General features: G+C 37.6%; 1 protein-coding gene across 2 annotated transcripts in view; it reads left to right on the top strand.

Annotated features, from left to right (window-relative positions):
• The window catches only part of LOC115214112 (UDP-glucose 6-dehydrogenase), a 134333-nt gene extending 116036 nt beyond the window's left edge, over nt 1-18297 (top strand). For both annotated transcript variants that reach the window (XM_036504887.1, XM_029783169.2), the window contains 4 exons: nt 1206-1301; nt 4770-4810; nt 14797-14888; nt 17580-18297. In XM_036504887.1, the coding sequence (XP_036360780.1) occupies nt 1206-1301; nt 4770-4810; nt 14797-14888; nt 17580-17753 (403 nt within the window). In that variant the 3' untranslated portion in view covers nt 17754-18297. The remainder of the gene's footprint in view (nt 1-1205; nt 1302-4769; nt 4811-14796; nt 14889-17579) is intronic.
• Nucleotides 18298-21103: the final 2806 nt, after the last annotated feature.

Here is a 21103-nt window from a genome sequence, read left to right as displayed (position 1 = left end):
TGGTTTCAAATCTTGCCACAGTCAGTTTTGCTTGTTATCCTTTTGGGGCTGGAGTCAATGGTATAAACTAACCCCTCCTCCAAAAATTGTTGGTTTTGTGACAAAATTAGAAATAATATCTATTGTTGTTGCTGTTGTCTGCTTGTGGCATTTTTTCTAGCTCTTTATTATTGATATTGTAGAGTAGTGTATTGGCAGAATCATTACAACTTCATAAAAAATGCCTTACAGTTTTGTCTCTTCTCTTTCTATTCTGAGTTCAAATCCTATCGTGGTCAACCTTGCTTTTCATCTTATTGAGTCAGTAAAATGAAATATCAGTCAAGTATTGATGTTAATATTATCAACTAACCCTCTCCTCTACTAATTTCTATGCAAAACTCATTATTATTATTATTATTATTATTATCATTATCATTATTATTATTATTATTATTATTAACAACATTATTATTATTGAGTGAGAGAGCAGTCCATCCCATCAAAGTGACACTGGGGTACAAATATATGAAGCCCAATATATCCATCATGACTACCTGTCTGATAAGGGTACACCAGGCACATGTATCACAACTATATGTGCAGGACATGGTGATCTCATTTTTCAGGTCGATTAGCCCATCCCACTCAACAGGTCCCTGACTAAGGTTTGTTTTAAGGATGATGAACAAAACACCCATGTTTCCATAGGTGAATTATTCAAACCTCAAAGAATCCCTCTCAACACATGGCTATGATGCTCCCCCTCCCCTACTTCTGCTTGTAATCAAAGATGCACATATCATCAACCACTAAGGGACATGCTCAACTAGTTACGGTCAAACAACTGACAAAGCAAATCTGTGGTATTGAGCAGAATATTTGCTGTTCACCATCTTTTATACCAAGACACTTCCAATCAGTTAAGATTAAAAGCCATGAGAGCCACTGCCTGGTACTGCATCATCATCATTATTATTATTATTATCATTATTATTTTAATCTACATGTTTGATGCAATCACTTGTATTAAGGACTACATAATCCAGTGTGTCTTTATTTAAGACAATAAGGTATGATTTAAGGTAGATTCGGGTACTTTTTCTAGCAGGTTGAACAATTCATTGCCTCTTCTCTTATGAGAAGTGTCTTTGATGTTAGACTGTAGTGGTTTAGATAAATTTCTATTTTCTGTGCCATATCAAAATGTTTTTTCTTCTTCACAGAGAATCATCATCAATCTATGTATGCAAGCATCTACTGGAAGAAGGTGCTAATGTGTTTATATATGATCCAAAAGTTGACCAAAAACAGATATATGCGTAAGTTACCTTCACTTGATTTTGGCTTTTGCTCTTTCTCTCTCTCCCCTTTCTCACTCCATCTCCCCTCTCTCTTCCACCTTTCTCTTCTCTGCCCTCTCCCTCTCCAACCATGTCCCTTCTCTCTCCACCCTTCTCTTCTCTCTCTTCTTGCTTTATATTTTCTGGGGGGTTTTTTCTGTTTGTCTCGTTTTCATTAATTTGTTTTTGCCTTATTGTCTTCTATATTTTCCTTTTTCTTTATTTGTTTAATTCATTTGTTTTTCTACTTCTCCCCTCTCCTGCAGGAGGATGAGGGGAAAGAGGTTTAACTATGTTTGTAAACTTCAATTTAGGCCATACTCTCTGCAATTTTCAAACTTGTTCCACTTCAAAAAAATTGGATGTGTGTGTGTGCATGCAAGTGTGCTGAGGTAAGGTATCATAACAGCTGTCACATTTTGGGACTTATTTATGCATAAAGCTACTGTATACTTTATTTTCCCATGTAATTTTACGTCTGGATTTTAGGGTTAGTTTATTGCTTATTATAGAGTAGGTATCACTATGAATTTTTGAAAATATTTTAAATCTAACTTCTACTGTACTTTCTTCTTGGAGAGCATCCAAAAAGAAACATTTTGATACATCATTTATGAAATTTGGATGAATATTTTCTAAGTGAAAATTAACAATAAAGCTTCCACTTATATATTTCATAACAATTAACTTACCTACCCCCATCAATTTTTATATCAAAACAAAGCAAGAAAAGTCCTTTTCATAACTGTATGCTTTTCAACACCACTTGAGTTCTAGTGCTCCAACACATTCAACTAGAACAAGCGCTACCATTCAGCAGTCTAAGACAAAAACAGAACAAATATTGTGATTGGTTGGACATACGTGAGTGATTGAAGGAACCTGGCATGATATGTAAATGTGAGATTTTGATCAAAAGTATATGGGAATACAGTTTACATCCAGAATTTTCACATGATATATAATTGTTAGAGAAAAAACTGTATTATGATATGAAAATGATCAAACAAAAAGTAGGTTTTTGTGAGGTCAAATTGTGCTTGTTTCCTTTTCTACAGAGCTCCACAGTGATACCTGTTCAGAAGGAAATGATTTTTTCATAAGAGTTGAAGACATTTTTATTTGAAAATCCATGTTCTGTTGATATTATTTCAAAAAACATTTTCTGAAACAAAATGGTCCCACTTTGAATTTCCAAAGGTCAAACATGGTGGGTTTGAGCATTGGGGTTATTATCTTAGGATTAATAATTCCAAATCTAAATATTTTCAATACCTGAATTTTGGTAGTGTAATAGACATTTATATCTACTGTTCAGAATATAATTAACTTAATTACCTGAAACTGTTATAATGGCTGTTACTGGGTACCAAAATTACATATTTTTAATATTTTTCTAATTTTTGAGACCATTTGAAAAACAGTTGGGTGACCTATAGTCTTTTATTATTATTTATTTATGTATTCATGGAGTAGGTCACATGTACAGTGTTTCAAAGTTTGAAAATGTTTCAATCATGAAATATTAGGAATTAAATTTGGTTCCAAGTTTAGCAAAGTCCTGAAATTCAGCTCAGCTCCCTACTTTGACTGCTCACAAAATCAGAACCATATACAGAAGATGAAATTTTCAGGAGTGACTAGAAACAAGAGCCACATCACTTAGGAAACATTTCTGGCAATTTAAAAGTCACCACCTTTCAAGCTTAGTTCACTATTAGCTGGAATGCCCCTTTTATCTTCACTAAAAGTCAAGAGGAAAAGCAGTGCCCATAACCCTTTACAGGGCCTCCAAGCCTAGTGAGAGAGGGAGTGAGGTATCCTCAAGGTGGAGACCTGGTTAGATTTCTTGCAACCGAGTGACCTCTGCTTAAGGCATCCTAAATGTTAGATAGTGGTATTAAGTCTACCATTGAAAAGCAAATTATCTTTGTATACTACTTTAGTACATGTATTGGCCCAAGTATGACCATATGGCTAAGAAGTTAACTTCATAATAACATAGTTCCAGAATTAATACCACTCCACAGAATCTTTGACAACTATTTTTTACCATGGCCTTGGATTGATCAGTGTCTCCTTGGGTAAAATTAGGTAGGGAGAAGCTGCGTGGGAGCTCATTGTGTGTGTGTGTGTGTGTGTGTGTGTGTACTGGTGGAACATCTACCTGTCATTGAGAAATTACTAATAAATCAAAACATTAAACAAAAACATGTGGTAATTATTCTGCCCATGTTGCACAGATACTCTCTACATCATCATTCTCATTATTAGAAATGCAGTAAGCCAACTAATGTTGGTTTACTGCCGGATATAAAATATGTAAAGTACCTGGATGTACTATCTTGAGATATCTAAGGTACCTAGTGTATTATTTGGGTACATATGAAATGTTGCTGGGTACTGTATGGTGATAACTGTTGTATAGTCTACTGTATGGGGTTATCTAATGGTACCATTAATGTATTATGCAGGAATATTTAAATTATCATCCATGCTTAGATGGTTCAGACAGAATTTGTTGAGGTAGATTTTCTACAGCTGGGTACTCTACCAATCCTCACCTGTTTTTAATAACATAATACTTCCTCATGGCCAGACATGTTTTAACAGAAGATTGGAAAGAAAGACACTGTATGGTGGTGACTCTCACATACAGCCATCACATTGTATTAAAGTAAGAAGTAACACACACACACACATACTTGCCAAGCATTTTTTAGTTTCTGTCTACCACATCCACATACAAGGTTTTGATCAACCCAAAGCTATAGAAGAAGACATCTAAGGTGCCACATAGTAGAACTGAACCAGAAACTGTGGGCTTAGGAACCAGACTTCCTAATCACACAATCATGTCTCTGCCTATGACCATGACTTACCTTAATTTACTGTGTGTATATTTGGAGACTGTATGGGTGGGGAATATATTTGTAATGTACCTTGGTTTATTTTTAGTGTCCATGTAAAGTACCACAGTGCAGTTTTTCTCATAGTGGTGACAGTTTGAAAAGATTAAAAAGTTGTTGGGGAAGGGTCAAATTATCAAGTTAAATAAAATTAATATGTTCTTAAACTTTTTAAATTTGTCCAACTTCATGGTGAAGACAGACAAATTATATGGGATAGAAAAATATTCAGTAACAAGCTACACGACAAGCTCACTAGAGCTTGTGGCACAAAAAATGCACCCAGTACATGGTTAGCATTAAGAAAGACATCTAGCCATAAAACTCATGCCAAAGTAGACCGAAGAGCACAATGCAGTCCTTAGACCTGTCATATTCTGTTAAGTCATCAAATAAATGGAACATGAACATTAAAAATGATGATGATGAAGTCGGGGAGGGCAAAACTTTTTGCTTTTTTTTAGTGCTTGCCATACTACTTGTGTACATGTCTAACTCTTTTATTCACCTGTTATATCATATTGACATTACTTTGCAGGGACCTGACGCATCCCACAATTACAGACAAACCAGAAATGGGTATGTTTTCCTTTTTTTTTTTTTTCATTAGTGCCAGTGTCACAAAAAAAATGCACCCAATGCACACTCTAAACTGGTTGGTGTTAGGAAGGGACTCCAACTGTAAAAACCATGCCAAAGCTGACATTAAGGCCTGACGCAACTGTGTCACTCATCAGATCCTGTCAAATCATCCAACCCATGCTAACATGGAAAACAGACATTAAATGATGGTGATCATGATGTTGTTATATATACATAACTCAGTGAACAAATGAATGGAAGTAGCACTTGACAAGTTGACTTAGTTTTTCATGTCACTTAAAGTTGCATGGATATGAAAATAAACAAGACCGGTTCCTCAGACATTTTTCATGTCCATGAAACTTTCAGTAAAATGGCTGTTAATATATATGAGGGTAATCCCAAAAGTAAGGTCTCCAAAAATATTTAGAAGTCACAGAAACGTTTATTGTTAATGATGTTTACAACATTTTAAAGTTTGAGCATTTATCTATTTTTCTGCATAATCACCATTTCGGTCGATACATTTTTGTAGGAGTTGTGGCAGTTTTTGTATGTCTATGGCATACCAGCTCACTGTCATATCATTGAGGAAGTGGTGAACGTCATCTTTCAACTTGTCGTCATTGCTGAAGTGTAAGCTGGCCAAATGTTCTTTCAGCTTAGGGAACCAGTGGTAGTCACTGGGTGCCTAGTCCAGACAATAAGGTGGGTGGGTGATGATGTCCCGTTTATGGTCTTCTGTGAGTATTCGCGAGAACCATCTTGCGCACACCTTCCAATATTGCAACTTTTCACTGAAAACCTTATGAATGGTGGGGAACAGAGAGGAAGTAATGAATATAAAACAATAGAAGCAACAGAAAATTAATAATGCCAATAGTTCCAATATATCTAATATTATTGGTTTCAAATTTTGACATAAGGACAGCAATTTTGGGAGAGGGATAAGCCAATTAAATTGACACTAGTGCTTAACTGGTACTTATTTTATTGACCCTGAAAGGCAAAAGAAACTTCAGATAGACAACATGCTGCTAAGCATTTTGCCTGGTGTGGTAATGATTCTGCCAGCTTTATGCTTACTACATCTAATAATATTCTTTTCTACTCTAGGCACAAGGCCAGAAATTTTCGAAGGGGTGTGCCAGTCAATTAGATCGACCCCAGTATGCAACTGGTACTTAATTTATCAGTCACAAAAGGATGGAAGGCAAAGTTGAACTCAGAATGTAAAGACAGACAAAATACCACTAAGCATTTCGCCTGGCGTGCTAACATTTCTGCTAGCTCACCACCTTTGCATCTAATAATATCAAGAAATGTAATTTTAGAAAACAAGTGTCTCTGCAAAAACATTGTATGCAAATGCTATGAACTAAAGCAAAGGAATACACATATATTGGTGCAGCAGGGAATTCTTTCAAGGATTGCTTGCATAACCATGTTGTGCCATTTACAAATGTAAATAAGAGACATAACACTTCTGTGGCTAACCTAATCTGCAATTTAAGGGAAAAGAAAATTCAACACACTATTTCATGGTATGACATAAGAACTGCATACCACATGATGGCATCTCTAGGTGATGCAATCTTTGCCTGGAAGAAACTTTAAGTATATTACTATCTAAAGAATGACAAAGACTGAATTATTATGTGATGCAACCATATAGTTGACAAAACTTTCAGAAAATTCAAAAGGAAATATTGAATGAAGAATGACTAATTATTCCAATTAATATCTATTATCCATCTTGGAAAATGGTTGAACAGAATTATGCAACGATATCTATTGAGTATTTGTATAATGTATTAGAAAGGAGTATACGAGGGGCGTTCAATAAGTAATGCCCCTGACCCACTTCCCATAGCAGTAGAGCAACGAAACTTGACACAGTTATTAGTCTTTTTCTACATAGGAACCACCCAGAGTTACGCATTTCTCCCATCGTTTGATGCAGCTCTGAAGACCGTTTTTGTAGAAGAACCCAGCTTGGTCCTCCAACCTCAACGTGACTTCAGAAATCAAGGCTGCATCATCTGGGAAATGCTTTCCTTTCAAAAACAACTTCATGATTGGGAAGAGGTGAAAATCAGAGGGTGCAAGGTCAGGAAAGTAGGGGGGATGGGGAGGAGTTCATAGCCATACGTCAGTGCTTCTGATCTGGCGACAAGCGAGTTGTGGACCGGAGCGTTGTCCTGCAGGAGGAGGATGCCTTTGCTGATCTTGCCCCGCCTCTTGATTTTGATAACTTCTCTTAATTTCCTCAAAAGTGAAGCATAATAGGCTCCTGCAATTGTGGTACCCTTTGCCAGGAAATCTGTCATCACTACTCCGTCCTGGTCCCAGAAGACTGTGAGCATGACCTTGCCAGCGGAGGGCTGCACCCTTGCCTTCTTTGGAGGGGTTGAGTCACGGTGCTTCCACTGCATTGACTGGGCTTTGGTCTCTGGATCATCGTGATGGACCCAGGTTTCATCCTGTGTAATCAGTCTTTTGAAAAATTTTGACTCATCTTCTTGGCACATCTCCAAATTCACCCTCGAGCACTGAACGCGTTCTTGCTTCTGGAAAGGCATGAGCAACCTGGGAATCCATCTGGCAGATACCTTTTGCATATGCAAATGGTCATGAATGATAGTTTCCACAGACCTGGTACTAATCTTGACCTCATGGGCTATTTGGCGAATAATTATGCGTCAATCTTCCAAAATGGCAGCCTCAACTTGACGGACAGATGCCTCATCAATGGCAGGAGGGGGCGACCAGATCTGGGAGCTGTTTCCACAGAGTTCCGACCATGTTTGAATTCACAATGCCAGCGTTTTACAAGGTCATATGATGGGGCATCATCACCATAAGTTACTTTCATTTCATCAAAAGTCTCCCATGGTGTGCGTCCTTTCAAATACAAAAACCAGATCACTGCTCGACACTCAACAGGCTCCATTTCACACTTGACTCGGTTCAAACACCTGTAAATCAGAAACCACAATTAATTCAGAGCTGTAATTTGCCACTTACTCTATAGAGATATAAATGATTGCACATGCAAAATTTCAGCTAGATCAAACAACTGCAAGTGGGTCAGAGGCATTACTTATTGAACGTCCCTCGTACCTGTAAACATGTAAACAATTAAATTGGATTATACATTCTTTTGAGAGAAAGAAATATATACATTAGTGCACAAGCATATACAATATGTGAGGTTATGCCAGGGGCATAACCTCATGGCCTATGCCAGGGGCATAACCAGCCCACTTATGCGTACCTTTCCTTCATTGGACACTAAACTCTGCTTGCGAAGACCTGTTGAGGCAAGTGAAATCAAAATCAAATTCGATGACTGGCATCCATGCTAGCGGGGTGCAAAGAGCACCATACGAGTGTGATTGTTACCAGCGTTGCCTTACTGGCACTTGAGCCCCATGCTTGTAGGGTGCCAAGAGCACCATATGCATGTGATCGTTGACAGAGCGGCTAACTGGCTTCCATGCTGGTAGCACGTAAAAGGCACCATTCGAGCGTAATCATTACCAGCGTCGCCTGTGCTGGTGGCATGTGTAAAAAGATTCAAGCGAGGTCGTTGCCAGTACTGCCTACTGGCCCCTGTACCGGTGGCACGTAAAAGCACTCACTACACTCTTGGAGTGGTTGGCATTAGGAAGGGCATCCAGCTGTAGAAACTCTGCCAGATCAAGACTGGAGACTGGTGCAGCCATCTGGTTCACCAGCACTCAGTCAAATCGTCCAATCCATGCTAGCATGGAAAGCGGACATTAAACGATGATGATGATGATGTGTCTATGTGTATGTGTCTGTTTTATACAGTTATTCGATTTACAGTGGAATATTCTATGATTTTGATAATTTTACTGTCAATTACCATGAATGCAGAAGGAGAATTATAATTTGGTTCTTTATTCTTTTATTTGTTTCAGTCACTTTGACTGTGGCTATGCTGGAGCACCGCCTTTAGTAAAATAAATTGACCCCAGGACTTATTCTTTGTAAGCCTAGTACTTATTCTGTCAGTTCTTTTGGCAAACTGCTAAGTTACGGGGACATGAACACACCAGCATTGGTTGTTGAGCGATGTTGGTGGAGGGGGGTGGGGCAAATACACACACACACGCATATATATATATATATACAATGGGCTTCTTTCAGTTTTCATCTACCAAATCCACTTACAAGGCTTTGGGTCACCCCGAGGCTATAGTAGAAGACACACATATTGAGGTGATGAACCTCTTACCTCACGTCCCTGATTAATTCTCTTGTGGCCTGCAGGCATCCCTCCACAAGTCAGGGCCCCAAAAATGTAATCTATAATCCTCCCTTGGGAAGGAGCCTGACATATGAAAAAGTCCTTTCTTTCCAGTACCAGAGCAGCCACCTACAGAGGCCACTCTGGTCTGTCAATAAAAGTCAGGTCCATTAGTCACCGACTATCAAGGACATTTTCCACATAATTACCAATGGCCCCTCCCCTGCGATAGAAGAATACAAATTCTTCCACTTTTTCATCTGGAGGGGCCTCAACTCCATCACTTGGTGGCACACATCCCACCGACGAGGTTTCCTTCTTCTCCCCCTCCGGTGGAACACATCCCACTGAAGGGGTTTCAGGGCATGCCGCCACTGGCAATGCCCCGTTTTTTTTTTCTTCTTTTTCCCCTTCTTCACGGTGGGAGGGTGAGGTTCCTCTGGCTTGTCCGTAGATCCCTCCTTCCCTCCCACCGCCTTGGGATCCATCAGTGGGCAACCATTGTTGCCCACCTTCTTTCGTTTTGTTCCTTTTTTCGAAGTTACCTCCTCCTCGACTTTCTCCCTCTCTCCCTCCAATGAAGGAGCAAGGGGCTCGATTTGGGAAACAGAGAGATCTTTATCAATTAACTGTTTCAGGACCTTTGCCTAGTCCCGGTGACACCTGGGTGGGGGGGGAACCCTCAACTATCACCGGGTACCTGGAACCGGCCAATGTTAAAAAATCTGGTAGAACCAGATCATCGGCTGATTGGGTCCATAAGGTCAAAATTGCTTTTGACCCGACCCAATCAGCCACCGGCAAAATTTTTACAGTTAAGAACCTGGCAGGGCTGCCACCCAGACCCCGACGGATAGTGTCTTCTATCCATTCAGTTTCTATTCCGGGTGGCAGCCCACACACCCTGGCTTTTGTCAAGTTTTGCCCACCATAGGTGGGGAGAAACAAAATTTTCTCCCCTTCAATGGACTGGCTCACAAATTTTTGAGCCTCTGCAGGGGTGTTGAAAAGTACACACACCATTGCGTACTTTGCACCCCTGCAGATAAACCTAAGATTTGGCAGGTATCCTGCCAACTCATTTTCTATATCATTACGCGAAAAAACAGAGATGGTGTCAAGGACCTTAGCGTAGGTTCTTAACACCACTGTTCTCTCCGTATAATTTTTAATCCAGTCATTGGGGTCACAATTCGCCACTCCAGCACATTTTTTGTTGCCATAAAGATACAACACAAATAATGAAAAATGTTCTCAAATATAAAGTTCAAAAATGTTCAACTCAAAAGTCAAAAATATAAACAAAAAACAGAGCAGAAAGACAGACAAGAGAAGAAAGCACGAAGGAAGACAAAATAGCAAAACAACACAATTCTGCTATTCCAGTAATCCTTTGCAGCACAGCACAAAATTTCATCCAACTCTGGTTGTACTCCTATGGTAAAATCTTCTTAGAAGGCACAAACACAGTCACATAAAATTCAAAAATTTTCAGAAGGACACACCTCCCAAAAAAACTCACAATTCTCACTATAAAGTGAGTCTTCTTGCATGACCATTGGCAGACAAATTGTCCGCTTCAATTGTTCAATTTTCGACACTGAACGTTTACAGCATACAAAAAACGCGACAACTTGGTAGCAGTAAGCAAGCTACTTACCACACAGCTACTCCTGTGTCTGTTCTTTATCATTTTTTATTTTCATATTTCAAAATTTTTAAATTGTTATTTTCATAGATTATATACATAGCAACACAAGAATTATAATTCAAGTCTGTACAAGGATCAGCTGAAAAGTTCATAGGCTGACCAAGATACTCTCATGGAATTTAAATAAATAAGGTTTATTCTTCAACATAGTCCCCCTCCCCCTGCTGTCCACACACTTCTTCCATCAGTGTTGAAAGCTTCTTCCCATTGGTGAAGAAGCTTTCATCCTGTTGGTAAAAAAAGTTATCATCAGCAGATATAATATCATCATCAGTAGATATGACATCATTACTGTGATGCTGGTTCCTAAACAAGTGTTTTTTCATATTGGGGCATAGTTAGATGGGGCAAAATCAAGAGAATAGAGATGGTGATCAACCAGCTGAAAGCCATAGTCATACACAGCAGCCATTGAAACCAAGAAGTTGTATGCTTTCATCAATTTTTCTGGCTGTTTGGCCTTGATAGACATTTGTAAATGCCTCAGCAAGCTGGCATAGTACTTTCCATTGATGGTATGGCTCAGCTGAAGATAGTCAATAAACAATGCCTTTTGCATCCCAAAAATCTGAGGCCATCACATTCCCTGTTGATGAAACGACTTTGGCCTTCATTGGAGTAGGTGAGGAGACATGTTTCCACTGTATGGATTGTCTCTTTGTTTCTGGCTCTAAGTGATGAAGCCAACACTGATCCTGGATTAAGAAATGTCAAGGAAACCAGCTGGACCTCCCCGAAACAATGTCAGATTTTCCTGTGATGTAGTGAGCCTGATGTGCTTTTGATCTGATGGTAGAAGACATGGCACCCACCAACCAGAAACTTTTATCATGCCAAATTCACCAAGTTCATTGTGCAGAATATTCTGAACTCTCACACAGGGTATGCTAATAGCATTGGCTATTTGCTTTATAGTCAATCACCTGTATCAATCACCATGTGGTGAGCACAATCAATGCTTTCTTCAGGAGTGGCAGTTGCAGGATGTCCAGAGCTTGGGTCATTTTCAAGACTCTCCCTTCCCCACCTAAATTCAGCCGTCCACTTTTGCAGTGTTGATAAAGCTGGAATATCATCTCCTAATATAGCAATGATGTCAGCATGATTGTCCTTGTGAGTTAAACCCTATTTCTGCAGGTACTTCATGACAGCATAATGCCAAATTCTGTCGATTTTCAAGAGAAGTCACTACTAGTTACTTCTGAAGTGTCCTTTGTACAGTGAGATGTCAATTTACCTGAAAAGAAACAATCCAGTTATTAATAAGAAGTGTTGAAATAATTGCACACAAAATTCCACAGCCTAGCATTATTTTTTCAGAGACAGCCTATGAACTTTTCAGCTCACCTTTGTATGCATAGAAATTCCTTCACAACTTCCTTCCTCTCGTTGGTTCATGAAGTGTGCTATTAAACACATTAATTACTTTATCTTTGTCTCCTATCTAAGTGTATATCTCGCCACTGGATTTAGTAGCCATTTCCACTTGGCCTCTGTGTTGACAAATTTACAGGCTGTCTTTACACCTTATATTCCTAAAAACTGTGTCTGAAGATGTCTGCTGTATAATAGGATGATTAAAAACACATACCTATTCATCATCATCATCATCATCATCGTTTAGCGTCCGTTTTCCATGCTAGCATGGGTTGGACGGTTCTACTGGGGTCTGTGAAGCCAGAAGGCTTCATCAGGCCCAGTCAAATCTGGCAGTGTTTCTACGGCTGGATGCCCTTCCTAACGCCAACCACTCCGTGAGTGTAGTGGGTGCTTTTTACGTGCCACCCGCACAGGTGCCAGACAGAGCTGGCTATTGATTTATAAATTTTCTGGAGACAAAGAACGGTATTATCTGCTGACTTATTCTATTTCCTCTATCCCTCATTTCTTCATTTCTTCTATTCCTCATTGACAGGTGTATTTAAATTTCTATTTTTTCTTTCTTAGCTTTACTTGTGATATGTAAATGTGTTAATATAAACACCACTACTGGCTATACTTATAAATCAATGATAATTCTAGTCATCTGTAATAAATGTATTATATACAGGATTCTGATGAGCTGACTTTTGGTTGTATCGATATAATGATACACTTTAGTTGCATATATCATATGATAATATAACAATACTCTTCAGTTCAAATTACAGTGAAACAATTGTAAATTTATGTAATAAACAATTTACTGACTTCACTCTTGTTCATAATTATATATAAATATATACATACATATATGTATATATTTATTGATATATTTTTATGATGCAATTGACTTAACAATTCACACTTTAAGAAACCAACCAACTACTTCATCACTTACATGGTTACATTCTCACATGGAAACTGAACAGAATAGTCATTGTGAATACCATAACATTTCCTAGTGAAGAATGCACCACACAGCATAGGTTAGTGGCTAGTGAACATCTGTCAGAGCTAGGTGGACACAGAAAAGAGAATCAGTATAGAGAAGGAAGATTTAGAAATAAAAGAGATTCAGCATTGGGAATGGGTTCAGAAAAATTCTGACGCACATGAATGTAGGGAAGTAGATTTAAATACTTATAGCATAGACGACAACTGGGAATTTTTACATAATAACCTGCTTAGGGCTGCAGATAAGACATGGCTGGAGAAATGTCTTAAACAAGCCAAAAGTAACATGGTGGTGGAATGATAAGGTTGATAGGGCAATCAAGGCTAAAAAGACTAACTTGGATATACTGGAAAGATGTTGATAATAAAGAGTACTACTTAATAACTTGAAGGACATCTAGATGTCAGGTGTACTTGGCCAAATGTGAGGCAGAAAGGAAGAAATTTGTACATGTCCTGCAATGTGAGGATCAGACACACGAAGTGTTCAAAATTGTGAGATAATGTGTGTGAAAGTTTGTGATATCATTGGTGACAAGTATGTTCAGAATTATAAAGGCAGACTCACTACCAATATGGAACAGAAGAAGTTGGTTTGCAAGTGCTATTATGAAAGGCTGCTGAATGTGGAGAACATGTGGCTGGAACCTGCAGAAGAGAAAGACCCGGGAAGACATAGCATAAAGTGTAAAAGCCACCCTCAGGACCTTGAACCTGATAGATGAAATGACAGAGGACTGGGATCTCTGGCAATATGCAGTTCTCAAAAAAAGTTGCCCTCATCACCAGGACTGAGTTCTGGAAGTGCTATATTTTGGGTCCGCCATCTGTTACAGTAACACACTCCCCTCGTGCACTACATCTATGTCTATCTCTTCTCCCTCCCTCTCTCATGTCATACCTCCACCACCACCAGTAACTGTATCATCTTTATTACTACTGCTACATGCTGACTCCACTTTTCCACATCTCTCATCCCCAGCTCATTACTTTTGTCTCATACTACCCCATCCTTGTTCACCTTCCCAAACAAGCATATAAACTCACCAACTTCTACTCAGCTTGTGCCTTGTTGGATGGCTTGGGTGCCTCATCATCATTATATGTAGTTCCTACTGACCATTTTTTCATCTCTCTCTCTCAAACTATATGTGAGTATCCAAGCAGATACAGATTCTTCTGCAAGAACCTTCTCTGCTCCCACCTCATGATAATCCCCTTGTCCTCTAACATGAAGTTACCCCCCTGGCTACTCCAGGACTTGTATACGTCTTGCTGCAAAATGCATGGCAATCTCAATAGTGCTGGAGACACAAAAAAAGTACCCAGTCCATGCTGTAAAGGATATCTAGCCATAAAAACCATGCCAAAGCAGACATTGCAGCTAAGTACAGTCCTTGAACATATCAGTTCCTGTGAAACTGTCCAGCCCATGTCTACATGAAACATGGATGTTAAATGATGATAACAGTGATGATGACATGCAAATCACACACACTCATATACATCCACGTTTGTGTAAGTACTTTTGCATGAAACATTTTGAACTGCACATATGAGCACTTGTAACCAATAAAAAAACATTTATCCTCATTGTTATTTTTTCTTTTCTCCTTTTAGTGAAAGAATTTGTTACAATATGTCCTTGCCCTTATAAAGCTGCTGAAGCTGCCCATGCTGTGGTGATATGTACTGAATGGGATGAATTTATAGTAAGTTGCCATTTCTTCCTATCCCTACTCATCTTTTGTGGGTCTAGTTGTATGACACGTACATCCCCATGTGGAATATATATTGGGTTGACCTAAAAGTCTGTTCAGTTTTTTAAAGTAAAAATAAGACACAAGTTTTAAACACAAAGTGATTTATTCAATCAATGATATAATCAGTTTCATTCCACTATTTTCTGCCGTCTTGTGGGAAGATCCATTATTCCTTGCTCTAAGAATTTCTTTTCTTGTTTTACTGGCAAGACACTCTTCCAGGTGAATTTTTACAACCTCTTCAGGGTTTAAGGTCTGTCCAGTCAATGAATTTTGAAGAGAACAAAACAGATGGAAATTTGAAGGCACAAGGTTGGGCAAATATGGAAGATGTGGCAAAACTTACCTGTAACTTCTGTCACATCTGCAAAGGAGTGTGCAGTCTGGCATTGTGATGAAAGTCAGTGCCATTATGATTAGCAAAATACTACATTTAATTTTCTCATTTTGGTCAATTACTAGATTTAATTTGTCCATGGGAAGAAGCTTGTTAAAAACTACAACTTTCCAATCCCACCAAATTGGGTGAAGTGCTGTTTCCCCCATGATAATTTGTGCTCCACATTGTTATGGATGACCCATTATTTGTCCCCCCCTATCACCATCCTCTTCAAAAGAGGAATGTTTTCTTCATGTTTCTGTAATGAATCGCAGATGGAAGTCCGAAGTCCATTGGGTGAGGTTAGCTTCATTCAGTTGATGTGGAACCCACACATTGAGCCTGCTGATGTAACCAAGTTGATGCAGATGGTTTTCAACACTCAATTTGGATAATTTGGGAAATATGTGTGATCATTCTGACTGTATAATGGGGGATGATGTCACTGTTTATTTCAGTTAGTGAGATGAATGTTGAAGTGAAAAATTTTCTAATCAAAATCTTAAAAAAACATTTCTGGTACACATGCTCCATAACAGCATCCTCTCCATACACAGCACATATCTCCCTGCAGGTTTCTGCCACTTATTTGCCTTTTAAAAAATATAAAAGGTATAAGCACCATCCGAACGTGGCCGTTGCCAGTGCCGCCTCGACTGGCTTCTGTGCCGGTGGCACATAAAAAGCACCATCCGAACGTTGCCGATGCCAGTGCTGCCTCAACTGGCTTCTGTGCCGGTGGCACATAAAAAGCACCATCCGAACGTGGCCGATGCCAGCACCGCCTTGGCTGGCTTCCGTGCCGGTGGCACGTTAAAAGCACCAACCCGATCGTGGCCGATGCCAGACTCCCCTGGCACCTGTGCCGGAGGCACGTAAAAAGCACCCACTACACTCGCGGAGTGGTTGGCGTTAGGAAGGGCATCTAGCTGTAGAAACACTGTCAGATCAGGCTGGGGCCTGGTGCAGCCCCTGGCTTCCCAGACCCCGGTCGAACCATCCAACCCGTGCTAGCGTGGAAAACGGACGTTAAACGATGATGATGATGATGATGATGATATCGATAATGTTTATTTTGGTTCTTCATTTTCAGGGTGATCCCAAGTACACAAAATACAACCTGCTTCATTACATGTTTGAATCAAACTACATTGAAGTGTCAAGTACCTAATGAGTGCACATATGCAGAGACTGGCTGAAGTTAGCTATTTGTTAGAGTACTTGAAGTTTACTGTCAATAAAAGCTGAACTGACATTTTGGTCAACTCAACACACACACACACAGGTGTAAGACATATATACTTAGGTTGTAATGCATATATACAACTAACTGGAAAAATTGTTGTTTAGCATCAGGTCAGCAGCAATTCCTGCTGCTGTTGTTGTTTAGCCCCATACCAACCTTGGTTGGACAGTCATATGATCAAAGAAATATAGCTCTGATTATCTTTTGCCTAGAAATAGAAAGCAAATTGAGAAAGGTGATTTTTAGTTGCAACCTTCTCTAATCAAAGTTCAAATCCTGCTAGGATCAGGTTTGCCTTTCATCATCAAAGAATTGATAGAATAATCAGCATTATACTGGGGATTGTTTAATCAATTATACTCTTGTTCTACAAATTTATATTTTGGTGCCAATGGTAGATATTAAAGTTACTGACTCAACAAGCGAGGCAAAATTTAACAGTGAAGTAATAGTAGTAGTGTTTGTGTGTGTGTGTATGCTAAAGCTTGATAAATAAACTAACATATTTTCATGTATATAGAAGAGTGAGAGAGAGCATAATCTATGAGGATAAAACTATTGTAAATACATGGGCAATAACCTAATGTTGAAGTTAACTTTGTTGTATGTTTACCAATTAAAGTATATTTGACTCTGTGAAAGAAGTCAGTTTTTCTCGTATAGTTGTGTCTATCAGTGTTTCTAGTCTATATTTCTCTTTTATAGATCAATGCATGTATGCTATATGGTGGGTGTATGACTGAATCAGTAAAGTGTTGGTCAAAATACCTAGTAGCACTTGTTTACTTCTTTTTATGTTCTGAGTTCAAATCCCAATCTGACTCACTTTGCCTTTCATTTTTCCATTATCAGTAAAGTAAGTGCTGGAATTTATGTAACTGAATATATCCTCAGAGTTGGTGCTCCAACATGGCCAGTGCTGAAACCAGTTAAAAAATTAATATACAATTTAAAATAAATTATTGTCCCTGTACAAAGAGCCTCATTTAACCTTCTTTAACATTTTCTCTTTCAGACCCTTGATTATAACCAGATCTACCAGTCCATGTTAAAACCTGCCTTTGTTTTTGATGGACGAATCATATTGGACCATCAGGCACTTATCAATATTGGATTTCATGTTGAAACTGTGGGCAAAAGACTTAGTAGGTGGAATGCCTCTCGCCCAATAGCTACCGCAATGCCTTAACTCTGTAATGATTCACGTTAATCAACTGGGTGAAATATTCTTTTAGTCCATTTATTTGTTTTTTTTCTGGGTTTGCAAGGGAAGGGTGTCATTTTTATTTTATATTTTATTTTTTGCTGTTTGTTTTTAAATGATCCCGCATCTCTTAAATCATGGTTTTAATTATTCCCTCTCCTCAATTTCCATATTATCCCTAATCATCAAACATTCATCTTTTCACTTCTTTTACTTTTTTTTCAATTTTATTTTTCATTAGTTTAAGGTAAATTGCTATTAAGATATCAACAAACCAGATCTGAAGTTTGGTGTCAATCCTCTTCAACTATCACACAAAATGTTCTCCAGAAAGGCGCGAACATCATGCAGTCTCTTTATTTTCCTATATTGCATTCAATATTTTGTATCTTTTTCTTCTAAGAAATCAATAATGCTGGTATTTATACTGAGAAAACCATGACACCACCATTAAACAGATTTCCCATTAAACCATTAAACTCACCATCCTACCCATCCTCCAGTGTTACTCTGGGGCTTCCTGCCTAAATATTACTGGTTTTTTGTTTTTCTTATTTTTACATTTTCATTTTCAAAATTTGATGACTGAAATATTATCACAAATTATTAAGCTATATATATTGGGGAGTTATATTCAGACTTAGTTAAAGTTTGATCAACTGAATAACATAGGCTTTTATTAACCTTTTGCCTTTTGTCTACAAGTCACAGTTATGTTTGTATATCTTGTTTTCCCTCAAGGTACTGTAAATAAACCCCATCACTCAGTGTACAGTGTGAAAACCCTGTTATAAAACATACGATGTGAGTCCTAACTGGTTCTGTTGGCATATGTCTGTCTAAGCCATCTTACAGAATGTGTTACTGGCTTTGTTATACAATCTCTACCAACTCTTGATACAAATTGTGTGTTTATGTTATACACATTAGTATGTATATATGTTATACACATTATAGTGTATATATATGTTAAACATACTGTAGTGTTTATATATGTTATACACATAATAGAGTACATAAATATTATACACATTAGTGTATATATTTAATGTGTTCACGTGTTACAGAATGTCTGAATCATTATAGTGTTTCTGCTCTGTTATACACTGTGGTGTCATGGTTAACAATAGCATCAAATTGTTAAATGGTGTTTTTTATTGGTGATAGGGGTGGGGTAATGGCCTTTTAAAGTAATTTTGTTTCTTAGAATCCATGGTTCATTTAAAAATGACTTTAAACAAAATTATATTTGTACTTACATGTATGTATGTAAAAGTATGTGGGCACACTCACACACATGAGTACTATGTGGTATAAGATGGGGATTCCGAGAATCATGTAGCTATCACAGAAAGTACAATTCTAAAGGAGTCATGAAGTTGAATAAATCTATATTCACCACTCATATCTCTTGACATTATAGTTTTATATATATATATATATATATATATATATATATGAAAACTTTGAAGTATCCATCTGTGATGAGGCTGACTGCACTCTGCAGGCTGGAAATTCTGGCTAAAAGATTTATGCTTGGAAGTTGAATCTTCTGATAACAGTGAATGGATAGTCCCACTTATCCAAAATAACTAGCAAATATGTTAGCTTGTGGATAGTAAAAGTTCCAAGGTAATGGTTGTTGTTGACCATTAAGACTTTTATTAAGGTTAAGTTTGCCTTTCTCTTCCTGGGTTGCTCAAACAAGATCCCACAGAATTGATAAAATAGGGAAGTATGAGACTAAAAAGGAAAAATGAGAGAACTTTCTTTTAGAAGTGCTGTCAAAGTATTTATGTGTTTAAGTGTCTATACTTTGTAAAGCCTTTAAATTATGGATGACAATGAAGGCATAATCAAAAATCTATAATGTAAAGAAATATATTGCATTGTTACTCTTTTAAACAAACCTTAATTATTGAACAGTACAGAATGGAAACATATTTAACATATTGATAGAGTGTAATAAGAAATAAGAAAATTTATGAAATTTAGAAATCCTATAGATACACTTGTTATAATTTGTGTATATGCTACACACATTAGTTTGTAAGGCAGTAGAGCGCCATGCACAATGGTTTGCCCTTCTTTCTGAGGTTAATAAAACAACTTTTCTTCAGCAGTAGATACAAACTACAACTGAAATGATAGTGGCTTGGTAGAACCAGCAGAGTGGCAACAGATGAAATTTAACACTGCTGTATATAATTCTACTCCTTTACGTTATGGGTTCAAAATCTGTGATCAACTTTGCTCTTTATCTATCCAGGATTAATTGCTTTCTATCAGTTACAACAATCAATGTTCCTGTTGATTCAATCAATGAAATATATATATTTCTATATTTATGCTTACATATATATATTTACATACATACATATTTATATATATATGTATCAAATGAAATAAAAAACAGAACACAAAGGATGTCGCGGTACACATGTTTCGAGCTTTATAAAACAACTTATTCTTACATCAATGTATAATCGACATAACAGATAGTTTAAAGCCCTCTTCAGCCGCATGCAATTGCTACACCAAATACTTGTATCACATTATGAAAGAACATTTGGTATTATTTATAATGGTAGGTAAACTGAGTATCACTGAGAAAGTATGTTTGAAAATCTTCATAATCAAATAGGTGTACAGGGTATTATTGGACTCCAAAAATCCGTCCATACCGTTTTCTCACTCAATATAGAGTGAATACTGGGTAAATTCCGGTTGGGTTCATTCCTCTTGTAAGGGAAGGAAATAAGGGGGATTGGATGTTGGGAAAAAAGAGAAAGGAAAGGAAAAAGAAGAATAGAGGGGAAGAGAAGGAAACGTTAATGATGTTGGGATCACAAAACAAATATAAATATAAATATAAAAGATATAAAGATATAAAGAACGACAGGTATAAGGTCATAAATTCTAGAAATGTATTGTAAAAATGTAAAATGAACAAAAATAAAAAATAAAAAATAAATAAAACAAAAATAAAATAAAATAGAGATAAAGAGATACAAAAGTATACAAAGTGATCCTAAAGACAAAAGGGTTAAGATAGAAAGATAATGGGTTAAAGTTCTGATGCTGTGGTGAGCGTGTAAATTACTTCTAATTATTGGAGGAAGAAGAGTGAAATATGATATTGTTGTAGTGAGTGGTCAGTTTATAGCAATCTGACGCTACGTGCTTTAAGCATATCTTGTATGCATGTACGTGTGTGTCTACATACTTACCCACTCTCACATATATAAAACTGTCTCATGCAACTAATGATATGTACGAATGTAGGTATCATTACATACACCATGTCAACCTCAATCAACATATATATATATATA

Source organism: Octopus sinensis, linkage group LG7, assembly GCF_006345805.1.
Source record: "Octopus sinensis linkage group LG7, ASM634580v1, whole genome shotgun sequence".
NCBI lineage: Eukaryota > Metazoa > Mollusca > Cephalopoda > Octopoda > Octopodidae > Octopus > Octopus sinensis.
This window is presented reverse-complemented; position numbering and strand designations above follow the sequence as displayed.